The sequence below is a fragment of the Mauremys mutica genome, chromosome 19 (genome assembly GCF_020497125.1).
Source record: "Mauremys mutica isolate MM-2020 ecotype Southern chromosome 19, ASM2049712v1, whole genome shotgun sequence".
Classification (NCBI taxonomy): domain Eukaryota; kingdom Metazoa; phylum Chordata; order Testudines; family Geoemydidae; genus Mauremys; species Mauremys mutica.
Genome location: NC_059090.1, coordinates 25,106,558 through 25,123,427, shown reverse-complemented (window position 1 = coordinate 25,123,427; position 16,870 = coordinate 25,106,558). Strand labels below are relative to the sequence as shown.

Genomic DNA, 16,870 nt, shown 5'->3' with positions numbered 1-16,870 from the left:
TTCGTCTCATATACAAATAAGTAATATAGGGAGCTCTTAGTAACTTAAAAACCTTCCAGTTTTGAAGCACGAGTGCCACTCACTAGAAAGGCAACAGCATTTCTTAAAGTTGCATTTGAAAAGAGGTGTAGTTGCCACCAAGTGGCAAAACTGTGTAATGCGACTTAATTGGTAGGCTGGATAGCTAAATGTAGCGAACGGAAAGCAGCACTACTCCACTCCCAAGTGTGAGATCAGGTGCTGTCGTCACTTCGTCCTAGCCCTGCTAGGGACACACCAAAGACTACAGAAAGCCTGGATAATCCATCACACTGGGGCATGCCTCTTACTTGCCTTTCTATTATGCTAAAACATGTAAGCAAGGTTCTCCAGAACATTTCCTGTTTTCACTTACCTTCAAACCTCTTCTCTTCACTGACTGAACAACTCTGCGGTTGGGAGGGTGTTTCTTGTGGATTCGGTTCAGGAAATCTACCTTGACAACATGCTGAGAGATGGTGTCTTGGAACCGATCAAAAACCCGGCACCGATTGCTCAGGGTCATGTTCTTCTGGTTCAGCTGGAAGAGCAGATATAATACTGGCATAGTCAGGATGACAGATCCCAATACCTGTTCAAAAAAATATCTGCTTCTTTCACAGTCAGTTGGTTCTGTACCAGCAATACCATCAGCTCAGCTTTAGTGCTCTATGTTTATGAATCAAAAAATATAAATGACATGACATGCATCCGATGAAGTGGGTATTCACCCACGAAAGCTCATGCTCCAAAACGTCTGTTAGTCTATAAGGTGCCACAAGACTCTTTGCTGCTTTTAAAAAATATAAAATTGTTTCTGCTAGAGGGTACAACTCTATAAAGTCGAAAGATAAAATCTTTCAGTGGCCCAATAAGTTAATGTCTGCTTGTGTAATCTCACAAACAGTGGATCTCCTGATGCATGTATTTAGATACCAGCCATCAGTATAATGAATATTTGACTATAAAATAGTCCCCACCAACTTGAAGCAGAGGGAACAGAGAGCTGATTCACACAAGGAACTCCTTATTCAGAAAAGGGTAGGGTTTTGGGGGGGATAGTTCTAGACTTCGGTATGAAGAAGCTGAGAGCTACAGAGAAATAACTTCTCTATATAAACATTTCATCTACTGCTTTCCTTCTGTCTCAGAGGCTGCCAACTTGATCACATTTTTGTCTGAAAATCAAGTTTTTCAGAGTCAAACACCACTTACTAAAGCAAAGAAAATTAGCAAAATCAATATTCTACTTTTTCAGTTTATTTACATTGTGTATAGTCAGTTTATTGCTTGTCGAAAACATGCTTAGAAATACCAACGGAGGAGCAATAAACTCGAAACGTTTGAGTTTTTTTTTTAAATTAGTCCATTAATAAAACTGAATCTGACCATGTCCTTTTAACATCCATTTACTATTCTAAACTTACCACCACATGTTCAATATGATTTGGACACATCCATCTGCCCAGGGGCATGGCAGTAAGAGGGGGCTCCAGACAATCCATGTGGAACAGGAGGGGGCAGTAATCACACTGAATCAGAGGCGCCACTCTGCAACTCCTGCAAAGAAACAGGGAAACAGCTGCTATTTTTATTATTTCCTAGAAAACCAAAATTAATGTTGATCACCACCTTCCTACTCTACAAGTGGGAGGGGAGGGATCATTAGTAGCCAATAATTAGAGAGAGACCAAAGTGGCCCCAGTCACACAATTTATGTAATCTAATAAAGTTACTGTAGCTCTCATCCTCCCTTTCCCCTGCATTATTTGTTGCTATTGTCTAAAATTAGGCAACAATGGTGTAATTCGATCTGTGTGGGGTCCTATTGGACTGAAGTCAAATGGGCACAAAGATCTGCCCATGCAGATCCAAGTGCAGGATGGGGGCGTTGGATTGTAAAATCCTTCGGGTGGGACTGGAGCAGTGTCCTTTGTTCCCCATGCACTCCACAGAAGCTGTATGAACAGTTCTGAACACGCTGCTCTCATTCACTACTGCTTTGGCCAGTAAGCTCATTACCAAGGAAACTCATGGACGCTAAGAGCAACCTCCAGGGAGTTAAGTTATTCCCATTTACTCCACTCCTCAGAGAGGTATATTCTGTTGCAATGGGAACTTTTACTTCAGAAAGACAGAAGAGGTAATAAAAAACTGGATATAAGAGGGGTTCTCTTTCAAATACACTCGTTCTTCCCAGCCACACACAATTCATTTAATGAAGCCATCAGCCATCTTGTAGGTTTCTTTTTTTAAAGCTTACCTGAAGCTCCTCCTCTCTTCCAACAGCTCATTTAGCAGAGTGAAAGATGACACTGAGCATAGCTGTACTGTGATTCGGTTTCCACAATAAAATGATTTAGATTATCAATTAAACTGACTTTTTGGGCTGGGACTTAAATTCATAGATATGGTTCACTATTCCAACAACTCAACATTGCATAAATATTTAGCTCTACGGTTCTGTGATTAACCATTTCTGAGTGTCCCCTGCATAATCTGATGGCATGCATCTTTGTCAGTGATGTTTTGCCTTTTGTTTCCGATGGTTATTTTCTCCTAACACCCTCTACATGTACCATAAATTACACATTACTACACAGTTTTTATTTATCCAATACCTTTTAAGATTAAAACTGTTATTTAAGCAGAGGATGCCAAACTTTTCACAAACAGAATTTCACCCACACCAAGGGAAACTCAAGTGGGAGACGTGGGTACCTGTTGCATGTGAAGCAGACTTTCACCGGCAAGGGAACCAGACCATTATGGTCTAGCTCATGTTGTGCTTTCTTAACATTCTTTCCCGTGGTTTCCTCCTTCCTCCTCCTCTTACTAGTACCTGAAAAGTAAATGAAAAGGTTTTGCATTACTCGTGTGTAACAGAACTCCTATTCTGATCACTGTAACTGGATATACACATCCATCTCTGGCAGAAATAAACATACTGATCTAGGAAGAGGCTAGCAAAGCTGCTTAGGGCACCACAGCCCTGACTTAAATCTGGTATAAATTTAAAAGAAGGGGCGATGAGGAATAAAAAGATAAAATGAAGGCGGGCCTGTCTCATTTGCAGACAGCAGCCAAGAAAGCAAGCAGCCACGCAGATTTAGTTAGAAACAAAATCTAGGCTAAAATGAGTTTTCACATTATCAACTTGTTATTTAGTATGAAAATCTATTCCAGGAGTACAATGGCAGTGAATGAAAGTTTGGCAATTAGCAGTCCTAACAAAATACAAGGAGGCTTCCTCCGGACAGTGTCATTTGGCCTGGCAGAGGGTGTCAGAGCGGCTGTCCACTCCTCTGTTAAACTATTGAAGTTCAGGGCAGTCCGGCATTTTGCTATTAAACAGGTTTCCAAGTCCTGCTGCGTGCCCTGGAGCAAAATAAAAACTCGTTTATTGTTCTAGTGAAGCAGCCACATCAGAAGAGGAGCTGGAGGAGAGTGTACACCCGCACCAGCTACTTTCACAAGGAGGGGGCATCAGAGCCAGAATTAGAAAAGCGTATCAGTAGAAACTCGCATAAACTGGACAAACCAGCACAGAGGAGGCAGAGCACTTCTGCAACCACCAGCTGCATTTCTGAACTGTGAGCTGCACGCAGACAATACTCACTCACCTGGAAGTGCTGTGGTGCAGGTCAGTTCATTCGGCAGCTGGAACTGGGTTGGGTTTCTTTCCATGGCAGCTGCAATAAGAAGCTCAAAGGGTCGCTTCAGCTGGGGCTGTCCACAGTCCATTTCCGCAATGGCAGAGTCATCATCCACATCAATTATGTCCTCATCTACATCATTCTGCTCGGAATTGGGAGTCTCCGTGCTGGCATTAGATGTGGGAGTGCCAGGCCGACTGGCTCTCCGTTCCAAGATCCTGGCATGTGCAATTGCCCTGATGCTGGTGCTAGACCTGTCCAACAGGTCTGTGTCACTGGTAGGGGAGGTGGTCCTCTTCCCAGATTTGTCCACCAATCCATTTACCTGCCCCAACTCCTTCTTCTGTTCTCGCTTCTGCACAACATGAAGAATCACACTTACCACTCAGGCCATACAAATAAGTACATTGGCCCTGATACATACATAAGTAAAGATTAACAGTTTTCAGAAATGCTATATGAACAAGAGCTCAAGACATTTATTGCAACAGTTTCTCACCATGACATTTAGCCTTAAGCCAGTAAAAGCAATTTGGTTATTACTAGTGTGACTAAGTCATAATATTACTAAAGCAGTTAGAGCGGCCAAGTGTGGGAGGAGGTTAGCCTACTTGCCTTTTGCCTCTGGAGACTTGGATTCAAATCCAGTTTGGACACAAGCAACATATCTAGTGGCATCAGGTTGCAAATTAATACTCAAGAAGTCAACCAACCAATGTATTTGGAAGAGCATATTTACCAATGACACTTCTTAAAACAATGCACCGTGCAGCAGACTTTGCAGTATTTGAGTCCATTTATAGCAGGACTACTCAAAAATGAGAAAAGAATTAGAACGATGACTTGAGCGCACATAAAAACTGCAATGTGCCAACACAACACAAGAACTGGCCACTTCTGCTCAGGAGAATCCGTGGGGAGCTGCAGGTAAGGACGGAGATCAATACTGGAGCTAAGGGCTGCAACAGCAGAGGCTGGGACACAGAAGGGTTCAAGTGTTTGAAGAAGCACGCGGAGTACTTGCCTACACTATGCCTAGTATGAAGAATCAGCCACTGGGAGTAAACAAAGTAATGAAAAGCCACCCTAATGAAGTGGGTGAGTATGGAAAGGAACATGGAATACATACAATTTTCAGGGGACTAAAGGTGGAGTTTGGCAAGCAACTGATTTAATTTTGAGTAGGGCTGTCGATTAATCGCAGTCAACTCACACGATTAACTCAAAAAAATTAATCATGATTAATCACAGTTTTAATTGTACTGTTAATAAATTTCAATTGGTATTTTATTGTTTAACTGTTTTTTGAATGTTTTTCTACATTTTCAAATATATTGATTTAAATTACAACACAGAATACAAAGTGTACAGTACTCACTTTATATTATTTTTATTACAAATATTTGCTCTGTAAAAATGATACACAAAAGAAATAGTATTTTTCAATTCACCTCATACAAGTACCATAATACAACCTCTTTATCGTGAAAGTGCAACTTACAAATGTAGATTTTTTTGTGTTATATAACAGCACTCCAAAACAAAACAACGTAAAACTTTAGAGCCTACAAGTCCACTCAGTCTTATTTCTTATTCAGCCAATCATTAAGACGAACAAGTTTACATTTACGGGAGATAATGCTACTGGCTTCTTATTTACAGTGTCACCTGAAAGTGAGAACAAGCGTTTGCATAGCACTTTTGTAGCCGGCACTGAAAGGTATTTACATGCCAGATATGCTAAACATTTGTATGCCCCTTCATGCTTTGGCCACCATTCCAGAGGACATGCTTCCATGCTGCTGATGCTCATTACAAAAATAATGCGTTAATTAAATTTTGACTGAACTCCTTGGGGGAGAACTGTATGTCTCCTGCTCTGTTTTACCTGCATTCTGCCATGTCTTTCATATTATAGCAGTCTCGGATGATGACCCTGCACATGTTGTTCATTTTAAGAACACTTTCACTGCAGATTTGACAAAACTCAAAGAACGTACCAATATGAGCTTTCTGATGATAGCTACAGCACTCGACCCAAGGTTTAAGCATCTGAAGTGCCTTCCAAAATCTGAGAGGGATGAGGCGGGGAGCATGCTTTCAGAAGAAACTACAGAACCCAAACTATCAAAAAAGAAAATCAACCTTCCGCTGGCGGCATGTGACTCAGATGATGAAAATGAACATGCATCAGTCCGCACTGCTTTGGATTGTTATCGAGCCAAACCCATCATCAGCATGGACACATGTCTTCTGCAGAGGTGGTTGAAGCATGAAGGGACATATGAATCAGTAGTGCATCTGGCATGTAAATATTGTGCAACACTGGCTACAACAGTGCCATGCGAACGTCTGTTCTCACGTTCAGGTGACATTGTAAACAAGACGCTAGCAGCATTATCTCCTGCCAACGTAAACAAACTTGTTTGTCTGAGTGAGTGGCAGAACAAGAAGTAGGACTGAGTGGACTTGTAGGCTCTAAAGTTTTACATTGTTTTGTTTTTTTAATGCAGTTTTTTTGTACATAAGTCTACATTTTTAAGTTCAACTTTCATTATAAAGAGACTGCACTACAGTACTTGTATGAGGTGAAATGAAAAATACAATCTCTTGTTGTTACAGCACAAATATTTGTAATCAAAAATATAAAGTGAGCACTGTACACTTTATATTCTGTGTTGTAATTGAAAGCAATATATATGAAAATGTACAAAACATCCAAAAAATATTTAAATGGTATTCTATTATTTTTTTAATCGCAATAACTTTTTTAAAAAATTGCTTGACAGCCCTAATTTTGAGGTCTCTAGCCAGTCAGCATTAGTTGTTGGTGGTCCTAGTCTGGAAGGTGCAATGGGCATAATTTGTTATCAGTAACAAGGGGCAGCATCAGCACAGTTTAAGGACTTTGCATTCACATCAATCTACATGAAAGCTATGAGATGTGCAGCATATGAACCTCCAAAGGAGAAAATGCGCAAAGCCAGTTGCACATGGGAAAGGAGGAGGGGAAACACCACCTCTCCCCCCCCCCGTCCCCCCCCAAAAAAAAATCAGGAGCAGAAGGGAAAAAAACCAAATTTGAGCCACCAGAAACACAGCCTTTTGTCAGATACAGTTTTTCCAGAATCAGCATTTCTTGTGTGTGTGAGGTGCTGGAATGAGCAAAAATTACGGGCTAAGAGAAGGAAAAGAGTTAGACAAAGCAAAAGCCATTACTCTTTTTAAGAGCACTGTAGGAGAACACTTCAACTTCCCTGGCCACACAATAGCAGATCTTAAGGTGGCCATCCTGCAGCAAAAAAACTTCAGGACCAGACTTCAAAGAGAAACTGCTGAGCTTCAGTTCATCTGCAAATTTGACACCATCAGCTCAGGATTAAACTGACTGTGAATGGCTAGCCAACTACAGAACCAGTTTCTCCTCCCTTGGTTTTCACACCTCTACTGCTAGAACAGGGCCTCATTCTCCCTGTCTGAACTAACCTCGTTATCTCTAGCTTGCTTCTTGCTTGCATATATATACCTGCCCCTGGAAATTTCCACTACTTGCATCCGACGAGGTGGGTATTCCCCCACGAAAGCTCATGCTGCAAAACGTCTGTTAGTCTATAAGGTGCCACAGGATTCTTTGCTGCATTTACAGATCCAGACTAACACGGCTACCCCTCTGATACTCTTTTTAAGATGACCTTTTTATTGTTGAGACAAGTTTCTGAAGTGTTACTGTCTTCAGCGTACAACAGCATCACAAGTGATTTGTCAGGAGCAAGAGACCATGATAAAAGGTGGCAAGTTGGAAAAAAGAATGTGTTAGAGGTGAATTTGTGTGGCACTTCATATGAATGGCTTCCTGGATAATTTGGTGCAGAATCTCTTTAAACACTTGGGTATGCAGTCTGAAGACGTCATTGCTGTAAAATCATGTTTACATTTAGCAAGGAGAGCTTCCTGGGAAATAGCATGTCAAAAAACCAAGCCACAATCTTGCCGAATCATCTCTCCATCCTGTTCTTGCAAATAAGGAAGTCATAATTCACAACAATTTCAGTCTGTTGCTATGGAAATTGTTGTGGGGTCACAGTTTTGTTTTGTTTTTACTAGCCAGAATCATGAGGCACTGCAATAAAAGCATCAGACACTAAAGATGGGAAGCCATATTAAGTCACAACTAGTCCATCTCCTTTGCCCGTGCAGAATTATTCCCTCTGGGATACATTTAATGCAGTTTGTTTTTTCCTGTCCAAGATTAAATGTGGAAAATTGCTGTTTGCTGAGGGTATGTTACTAAATTAATGGTTTTTAAATTTGGATTTAACTTCAGTTTTGTGATTTCTAATAGCAAAAAATCAGTACAGAAATTTGGAACTTGCTTAAGAGTTTTCTGTACACCTATTCCTAATCAAAACCTCTCTGCTCTGCCAAGCTAACATTCACTTTACTTCCTGCAATTCCATGATCTCACACACACTGGAGCAGAACTCTCCAAGGTTTTGTGTCTGTAGGGGTGGGAAAAGAAAGTTTGGTAGGAGAAAAAAAGGGCAGAAAGACTCAAATACAAGTGACAAATGTTTGGAAAATAATGAAGAGTTAACAGTTTAGAAGAGTGACCCAAAGAGAACCGAGTTTGTTTGGTTAAGAGGTTTTACCTTTCGGCGCACAGTGCAGCGATGACACATCCACTCCCCTGGAGGCAACATTTCCTCGCTCAATGGAGGGTTACTACAAGAGGAATACAAAGACAGTTTACTTTCAGATTTCAGCTTGCAACTCTGAGAACATTTCAAGATAGCCCAGAATAATTCTGCGAGCTTCCATTGCCAGGAATCTTCTGCATTTTATTCAGGTTCATTGACTGTGCTCCCTCTGTAGACAGTTCTTTGTAATAAACCTTCTATGACCAATGAAGCAAATTATAAAGTCTTATCTTCTAATTATAAAACACTCACTTCCACCTTCAAATATTCTGCTGTTAAAATCAGCCCTCCATATTAAGCACTTATTTTCCACTACTGTGGTGCTTGCCCTGTCCTTTGCATCAAGAAAACAGACTACACTTTTGGCACCATATAAGTCATTGCATTAATAGATGGAAGTTTCACTGCCCTTAAATATATACACTTATGCACCTTTATAATTCTAACAGCGTGGTCTTAAAGATCATTTAGAACCTACCATAAGACTGGGTCAGATTCTTGTCCAAGAAATGTAGCTACATAAAAATTCCCCAAAACAAGTGACAGAATTTGTCTTCTAGTTTACAGCCAGGACCCCTCTTCAACTGAGGGTGTCTCTACACTGGAGCTGGAGGTGTAATTTCCAGCTTGAGGAGACATCTCAATAAAAGCTAGTGTGGGTAACACACTAAAAATAAAATAAAGAGTGTGTGAGGGGCGGGACAGATTCCCTGTCCCGACTACCGTACACGCCTAGGGTCCTTGACGGGATTGGGCTTGGAGTTGCTAATCCACCCTGCCTCTGGAACCCACTTATTGAGTTTGTGCACTAAAAATAGAAGAGCTAGTGTGTGTACATTTACCCAACTTGGAAACCCACCTCCAGCTCCAGTGCAGACATACTGTAAGTGAGTTGTTGCCATGAAACTCACCTGCCCAGGAAGAGAAGAGGCAATGCATTATACCTACCAGTGCATTAGAATCAGCTAACTGGCAGCAAAACACATTCATTCTCTGCCTCAGTTACTATCTATCATAATAAGGCCCTGGTAGTTCACCATCACGTGATATCTGCAGTTTGACTTGAATATATGAGCATAAGATTTGTCTGGCTCAAAGAATCAGCCCATGGCCATTAATGAACAGATACTGCACTATGTCAACAAGAATATCTCCAAAACTGAGAGATGTTATACTGCATACATGAGTCAAAGTCCATATTCTTTGGAAATGCATTTTCTGTGCCTCCCTTCCCACTATATTTTAATCTCCTTCGTCCAATCCTCCTTCCTGTCTATGTGATAAGGCCACTGGTGAAAGAATCACAAAGTTACTGCTTAATCACAAATTGGGAAAGGTGGAAACCCTTTTCATACAGCTTAACTACAATTCTTTCAGTTTTCTGGAAGCAACAGAATTGTACAAAAGTATCTGCTAGGATCCTGGACTGTGGCCATGAGCAGCTCCAGTAGAAAGCATACAGAAGAACCAGCAGGCTGGCTGAAGCAGGAAACGTGGCAGAGAATTTGGAAAACTGCAAAGATTTTAGGGGCGTGGAAGTTAGTCTCACATCAGTAATAAATGTGAACTTACAAATACATATCAATACCATTTTCTCCTTCACTATCTATCAAAACTGAACTTAATTAAAAGTTTCCCTTGCAAGATTTGATGACCAAAAAAATCAGCATAAGCAGGCAGAGAAAGAAAAACCAACATCTAAATGAGAAACTCAAGTTAAACCAAACCAGTTCAAGGGGTGATGGGGATAAAGCTCACCGCCACTCCCAGGACAGTGGGATTTTGAAATCTGGCCATTCTCCAGCCTTCTCTCAGTGTTACAACAGCATAAGCAATGTTTGAGGGTTTTTTTTTAAATTTTTTTTTAACTCTTTTCCCAAGACAATTATCTTGTTAGTGTTTTTTAAAAAGTAATTTTCAACTGAGATCTTTTTTCCTGCACAAGTTATGGTTTAATCAGATCACTAACTGTCAAAGAGGAAACAACTTCTGTCAGATAAACAGAGGACTCTGTTTCCATGTAGTTTGTTTTCAAAGTGTATTTATTTGTGTTTTAACTTTGTATAAGTTTACTGCAGTTGTTAGCCAAACTTCAATGATGCAATACGTACTTCAGCCCAGGGAGCCCTCTTTCCTGCAGAGAATAAATCCACTGGTTAGGGCACTGGCATAGGAAGTGGGAGATTGAGTTCAATACCCTTGTTCTGCCAGACACTGCATATGACCACGGGCAAGTCTCTTAGCCTCTGTCTCTGTTCTGCATCTGTACCATGCGGAGAATAGCACATCCCTGCCTTCCAGGGTCTGGTGAGGATAAACACACTGAAAGAGAGTGTGAGAGCTCAGCTACTGTAGTAATGGGAAGGACCATGTAAGTACCTGAACTTAAGGGACTGAGGCCTTATTTTGTCAAGTGCTTTGAGAGCTTTTAATACAAGGCACTACAGAAGAGCCAATTACTACATTAGTATTAACTAGCCTTTAAATACCAATCACTAAATAGCAGAGTCCTGAAATAAGTGACTGCTAGTCAAGTGTTCTTCTATAATTCATGAAAGAGTCCTTTTTACTACAAGGCACAGTGACACATCACTTAGACAAGCCAATATAAAGCTAGCAAAAGTCACAGATGTCCTACTGTAAGTTAGTCTTTGCAAACAAATACTTTTAAATACGTCTCGGATATCAGCTTCTTCAGTGAGTCTGCCACCATCCGTTCTGAAGCTGTAGGTATTTGCTCCATAGAGAACCCTAATGCTAGCAGCCGGTCCCAGGCACTGGGTCTGGCCTCAGCTTCTAAGTTTAACGTATAAAAAAGACTTCCTTGTTTCAAACAAACAATGACATAGCATACACTGGGCAAGGCTCACAAACATCTTGACGCACAGTCTTCCACAGGCATTGAAGCTCTCAGATTCACATTGTGTGTGTTCAGTTGCACAGGTTCTAAGAATGGTTTTTACGGCTTTTTTCCTTCAGTCTTCCAAAGTGGTGGTAGCCTCCATTTCTGGTCTCAAAAACATAGGGGGATTCAGTAGAGGCGACACATCTGGCAGCAATTTTGAGAAACAAAAGTTGAGCATTTCTAGCGGCCTATGCTTCAGGAATCTAGAGTACTATATTTCTAGAATGCACAGTAACACACCTGGAGCTTGTTTTTCCATTTCCTGGAGGTCTCAAGTGAACAAATGATCAAGCTCCTTGGAAGACACAAAGCACCAAAACCTCTCTTTCAACCACAGATAACGTGAGAGTCAGACGTGCAGCTGAAATTATGAGTTTTTAAAAAAATAAATAAACCAACCTTTTGTTAACAGAAGCCTTAGTAACAGCAACGATCTCAAATGTGCTTAACATTTGGATTAATTGCAAGTCCTGAGGTGACCTCAGCAATAGCTTCAGATCCTTTACCCCTATGGATTAAGAGTTCTTTAAATCAGTGACTTCGAGCTATGTTTTTTATCTTGGGGCATCTTGCTGATTTCCTGCTCCCACCTCGAAAGAACTAAATAAATAAGCAGTTCCAAAACTGCAAGGGGGCAAAAAGCATTTTAAAGGTATGTTTAGTATGCCAACTCAGAAACACACATTTTGCCAGAAACACTTCAAGCTATTTTAACTCATTATCCTGATCTTATATATTTTTATAATGAAACAGCGAATAGTGCAATGGATCCCACGGAGTGATAAAAAGGACAAATTATTTTGAATAGATTTCATTTTATGATGATTTTTCAAAAACCAAAATATTTCCTGTATTTATTTATAAAGAACATGATTTTTTTTAAAAAAGTCATATAATACCACATCTTTCTTGCATTAGTCTGTAAAACCACTAGTTTTAAGACAATACTTTAGAACAAAATGCTCATTTTTAAGGCTCTCTGAACAAAGTTGCCATTTCAGATCAACTGCAATATTTCAACATCAGACTCTCCTCCTGCACTTACTTAACCCTCCAACAGGGCCCAGCTAGGGCAATCAATGTGCCAAAGCCTAATTCTGGTCCCGGAGGTTAATGAGCTGCTCATCAAGACAGAACACTATACTAACCAAGATGGAGGAATACTGTTCTTGCACTGCTGTATTCTGGGCCAGGAAAAAGCCACTGCCCTAGGTTAATACAAAGGAAATGTACCTTAGTTAAGCAAGCAATTTTAATTAACTAGTTATGACCACATTCCCCACCCCTTTACGGTAGGCATACTAGAAATAAGATCTTTAAGCAAGACAGCAGTCAGCGTTCTTGCCATATCACCAAATTCTACTCTGAGCTGTGCACAACATGGCTGTTTTCTGCCTACTATCTTTCATACACTTATTAACACAAACCTCAAGAGTATTAATATTTGTTACAGATGAAGTCACTGCCAGCAGGACCTGTTGCTCAACAGTACCAACTTAATTATCAATTACACATAATATATTTGCTTTTCAATATGGAATCGTACCACAGAGCCTGCCCTCCATTTCAGAGACTTTTCCTTTTTATCATGACATGCAAGCAAAATGGTGCAGCAACACAGACATAACATGGAAGGTTATCGATGTGCGACCTGCATCTGTCTGCTCAGCAGTGTAACACGTACATTTTAGAACTTAAAAGAAAGACAGCCCTGAAAAATATAAAATCTGACTTTCAAAGTTAAAAGACTAAACATACACACCTGAAAGGTCAGTCCCACAGAGAACTAATTAAAAAGATTTTCATGGCTCTATCTTTGCAAAGAACAGATTATACAAGCCAGAGAAAAAGGCGTTAAATATTGTTTATACTGACAGTAATCTCATGGTTTTTCTATAGTAAGTATCTTTTTTTAAACCCATTTTCACAATATAATGTTTACACAAGACTCATTTTACAAGTCTCTGGAACTATCTTCCATATACTGTACATTATGCAAAGCCTCACTTAGGAAGGTGACATCATTATTTAAATAGATATCATGAAATCAAACCCCCAAAGTGATCTGTATATTAGGAGTTTTCATCAAGCAATGAAGCTGTTTTATTTTTCAATTTCACACTCTGGAGCTCACATACATCTGATGCTGGTATTAGACTAAATCCTGTAATTATGCTTACCGTCATTTCCTGAGGTCAGCAAAGTAAAGAAAACAAATGCTCAAGGGAACTGCACCCTCTCTGATCCGCCATATAAATGGTGCAAGCGTAAGACGCTCGTCTCAAAAGGAACTGATTGTGACTGCATTGGAAATGCAAGTTAATTACAATTGGCATTCCTGGTAGGCACCTTGCTGAAAAAGAACATTTGTGAAACCTGCAGTGAGGGTGCTCCCTGCCTGCTGATGGCAGGGAACAGAAGCCAGTTTCCATCATGCTTTAAGAATGGAGTGGAGAACTTTGGAGTTCAATGTCTGAATAAACTTTCTTGTAAGACTTTGATGCTGATGAATTGTACAAAGACATACTTGGAGTTCTCTTGTGCAGAGGAAAAGTCAAAACTCAACAGAAACAACTGGGCACAAAAGGAAAAAATTCACAGCAGTCCCTTCATTCAGCTCATTCATGTTGCTTCCTAATACCTCCCAGTTATGTAGCAGGATTTACTAACTGACTTATATTGGAAGACACTGGTGGGTAGGTTTGCCAGCAAGATAAAAGGCAGAAAAGTGAAAAGCCTTTATGTGGACTCTGACTTAGTCTAATGACGGATGCAGCTACAGCTGTTCTAAAACCATCATGGAGAACAAGGTTTATTGGCTTCCCAGTGTAGGGCCATAACTAAAACTAACAAGGAAACTAGCCAGAGTGCCAGCGTCTTACAAATGCCCCATTGAGAAATATAGAAAGTTGCATCATTTAAAAATTTGCAATTCTTTGAAACAGCTTTACTGTGCCCAAGTTACACACTTCTATTCACAGCTGCTCCCCAAAGCCCTCCAGGGAAAGGACACCTGGAACAGAGTGTTTGAAGCCAATACATTATACAAAGAACAAACAAGTCAACAACTGCAGCTAGTCAAAATCCCTGCCTGTCTTAACTCTTACCATCCCACTAGAGACCTTCTGTGCCAAGGAACAGTTTGCTGGTTTATTTTCTGTGGGGAAAAAAGGAAATGGAGACTGTATCTTTAAGACATAGTTAGGAAATACTGAAACCCCTTCCTCCCCTCCACCCCAATAATGCCAGACTCTCTCCAACAGGAAGTAGAAGAGGAGATGATTCAGCAATATAAGTGTTACACAGAGCTATTAAACAGCGTGTCTAAGCTATTCAACCCCACTATGGAGATCCACCCGTTTAACACAGATAACGTTGGCATGTAGGATCTAGGTTTGGGCTCTCTTTAGACTGTCAGCTTCCTGATGTTTATCGTGAATCCCCAATTCCCACAAACCAAGTGTCAGAATGTAGCGCATCCCACATTTTGGATAAACCAACACACAGTACCTATTTCCTCCTAAGAATTACCAGAGCTCCAACACATCTTTACTATAACAGTTTCAGGAACACAGTATTCTATGGGCCTGATCAGACTTTAAGTGGCCATTTTTGTATCAAACATGAGATCTGGTAAAGTCTGTAAGATTTAAATCCAAACACCACATTTTGCAACATGTTTTATTTGACAGGATTTTAAGGACAGCCACTGTAGAGGTTGGGTACTTTCCTCTGTAGGAAAGCTGCATATTCCCCCCTTAATATTTTTGGGAAAATTAAAAAGCTCAATCTTGACAAGTGTAAGGTAATCTGCATTGGAAGGAATAAATTTAAATTTATTTGTCCACATTCCTGGCTCTAAATCAATACCTCTTAGTAAGGAGACTTGAGCATCACTGGGGACAGCTCAGTGAAAACTTCTGCTCAATGACAATGGCAATCAAGAGACTCGTATAAGGGAGACTAAAATTATTACACTGATTACCCTCTCCCCTAGAGTCCTGCATTCAACTGGGTCACACAGTTGCAAGGTACAGCAGAAAAAAAGGATTCAGAGATGGACAATAAAGAGATCAGAAGCCTGGAGTCGCTTCCATGTGAACAGAAAGAAGAGCGTGGGACCATTTCGTTTAGAGGGGGAACATAAGGATTTAGGAGGAAGTTTCACTATGCACACGTGGTTACATAACTGTTTACTATGGGGTTTCTTGCACATTCATCTGAAATATCCAACACCTGCCATTGTCACAGAGCAAAAAAACTAAACCATCTGCTGGTCTGATCTGATATTGTAATTTTTGTGCACATGAAAGCAAGGGACTAGCAGTGCTGGCTAAATACTGGCATAACATCTCAATCCTTCCTTGAATCCTTCCACTCCCAGGAGCAACTGTTAATATCAAATTGTCTGATAAATATTTGATGTGGACAGATATCCACTGGAGTATGGTCCCAAAATCATTTCATTTGTGAAGATACGAATGTAAGGTTTTCAGTGACAGAAGGGGTGAACTATAACACCTGGCTTCCCCCCATTACTCATCTTGAGTTATTAGCAGAGTTTGGATTGGTGCAGGCCTTCCAAGGATTTAAACTCTCAGCCTATCCAGATGGTCAAACACTCCGTGACGAAGTCTGGAGAAAGCACCCAGGGGACAGGCACTCCTCCAGAGGTGAAGCCTTATTGCAAAAATAACCTGACAGGGTTACTTCAGGAAACTTCCAACTCAAGTAGTTCCATTCTGGCTATGTAAAATTCACTCTGCTGTTTCCGTGACATGGAGTGTTCTTCGCCACTTGTCCTGAAGTGTTGGTAAGTGCAGCCTACTCTGATAATACTAAACACTAGAGCAGTATATGATCTGAAACCCTTTGGGATGAAAAGCGACACACAGATATAATGTAATATCATAGACAATATTGCACATGCATACAGGCGGCTACACTGTGTGCAGATCAGGCCTACAGAATCACATGCAAATAAATGCACTGTTTCATAAGATTCCCAGAGTTTGTGATGAACTTAAAACTCCATACAGCACAATTTCCCCTACAGAGGTTAACAGCCAAGTCACTTTTAGACTTACCGAAAGCCAAGAAAAGACGACGCCCATCAATACTGCACAGACTGGGGGGGTGGGGAACCCACCTTAAAAATTGCCAAACTCCAAATTGACAGGACAGTATCCAATCTACAAATTCACGACACAATATTTCTTCACGCAACACAGTCAACCTGTAGAACTCGTTGCCAGGAAATGTTGTAAAGGCCAAAAATATAACTGGGTTCAAAAAAGAATTAGCTAAGTTAATGGAGTATAGGTTCATCAACAGCTATTAGCCAAGATGGTCAGGGATGCAACCCTATGCTGTGGGTATCCCCTAAAGCCCTGACTGCTAGAAGCTGGGACTGGTGACGGGAGGGATCGCTCAAATTGCCCTGCTCTGTTCGTTCCCTCAGAAGCATCTAGCACTGGCCGCTGTTGGAAGACAGGTACTGAGCTAGGTAGACCATTGGACTGTCCACTATTGCCATTCCTATGAGAGGTCTTTCTGGCTGATGGCTTATGTTGTGAGGCATGAGACTATGTACA

General features: G+C 40.7%; 1 protein-coding gene across 2 annotated transcripts in view; it reads right to left on the bottom strand.

Annotated features, from left to right (window-relative positions):
* The window catches only part of PHF12 (PHD finger protein 12), a 44,553-nt gene that overhangs the window by 16,525 nt on the left and 11,158 nt on the right, over positions 1 to 16,870 (bottom strand). For both annotated transcript variants that reach the window (XM_044993841.1, XM_044993842.1), the window contains 5 exons: positions 8,324 to 8,396; positions 3,642 to 4,029; positions 2,740 to 2,860; positions 1,446 to 1,578; positions 395 to 559 (listed from right to left, as the gene is read on the bottom strand). In XM_044993841.1, the coding sequence (XP_044849776.1) occupies positions 395 to 559; positions 1,446 to 1,578; positions 2,740 to 2,860; positions 3,642 to 4,029; positions 8,324 to 8,396 (880 nt within the window). The remainder of the gene's footprint in view (positions 1 to 394; positions 560 to 1,445; positions 1,579 to 2,739; positions 2,861 to 3,641; positions 4,030 to 8,323; positions 8,397 to 16,870) is intronic.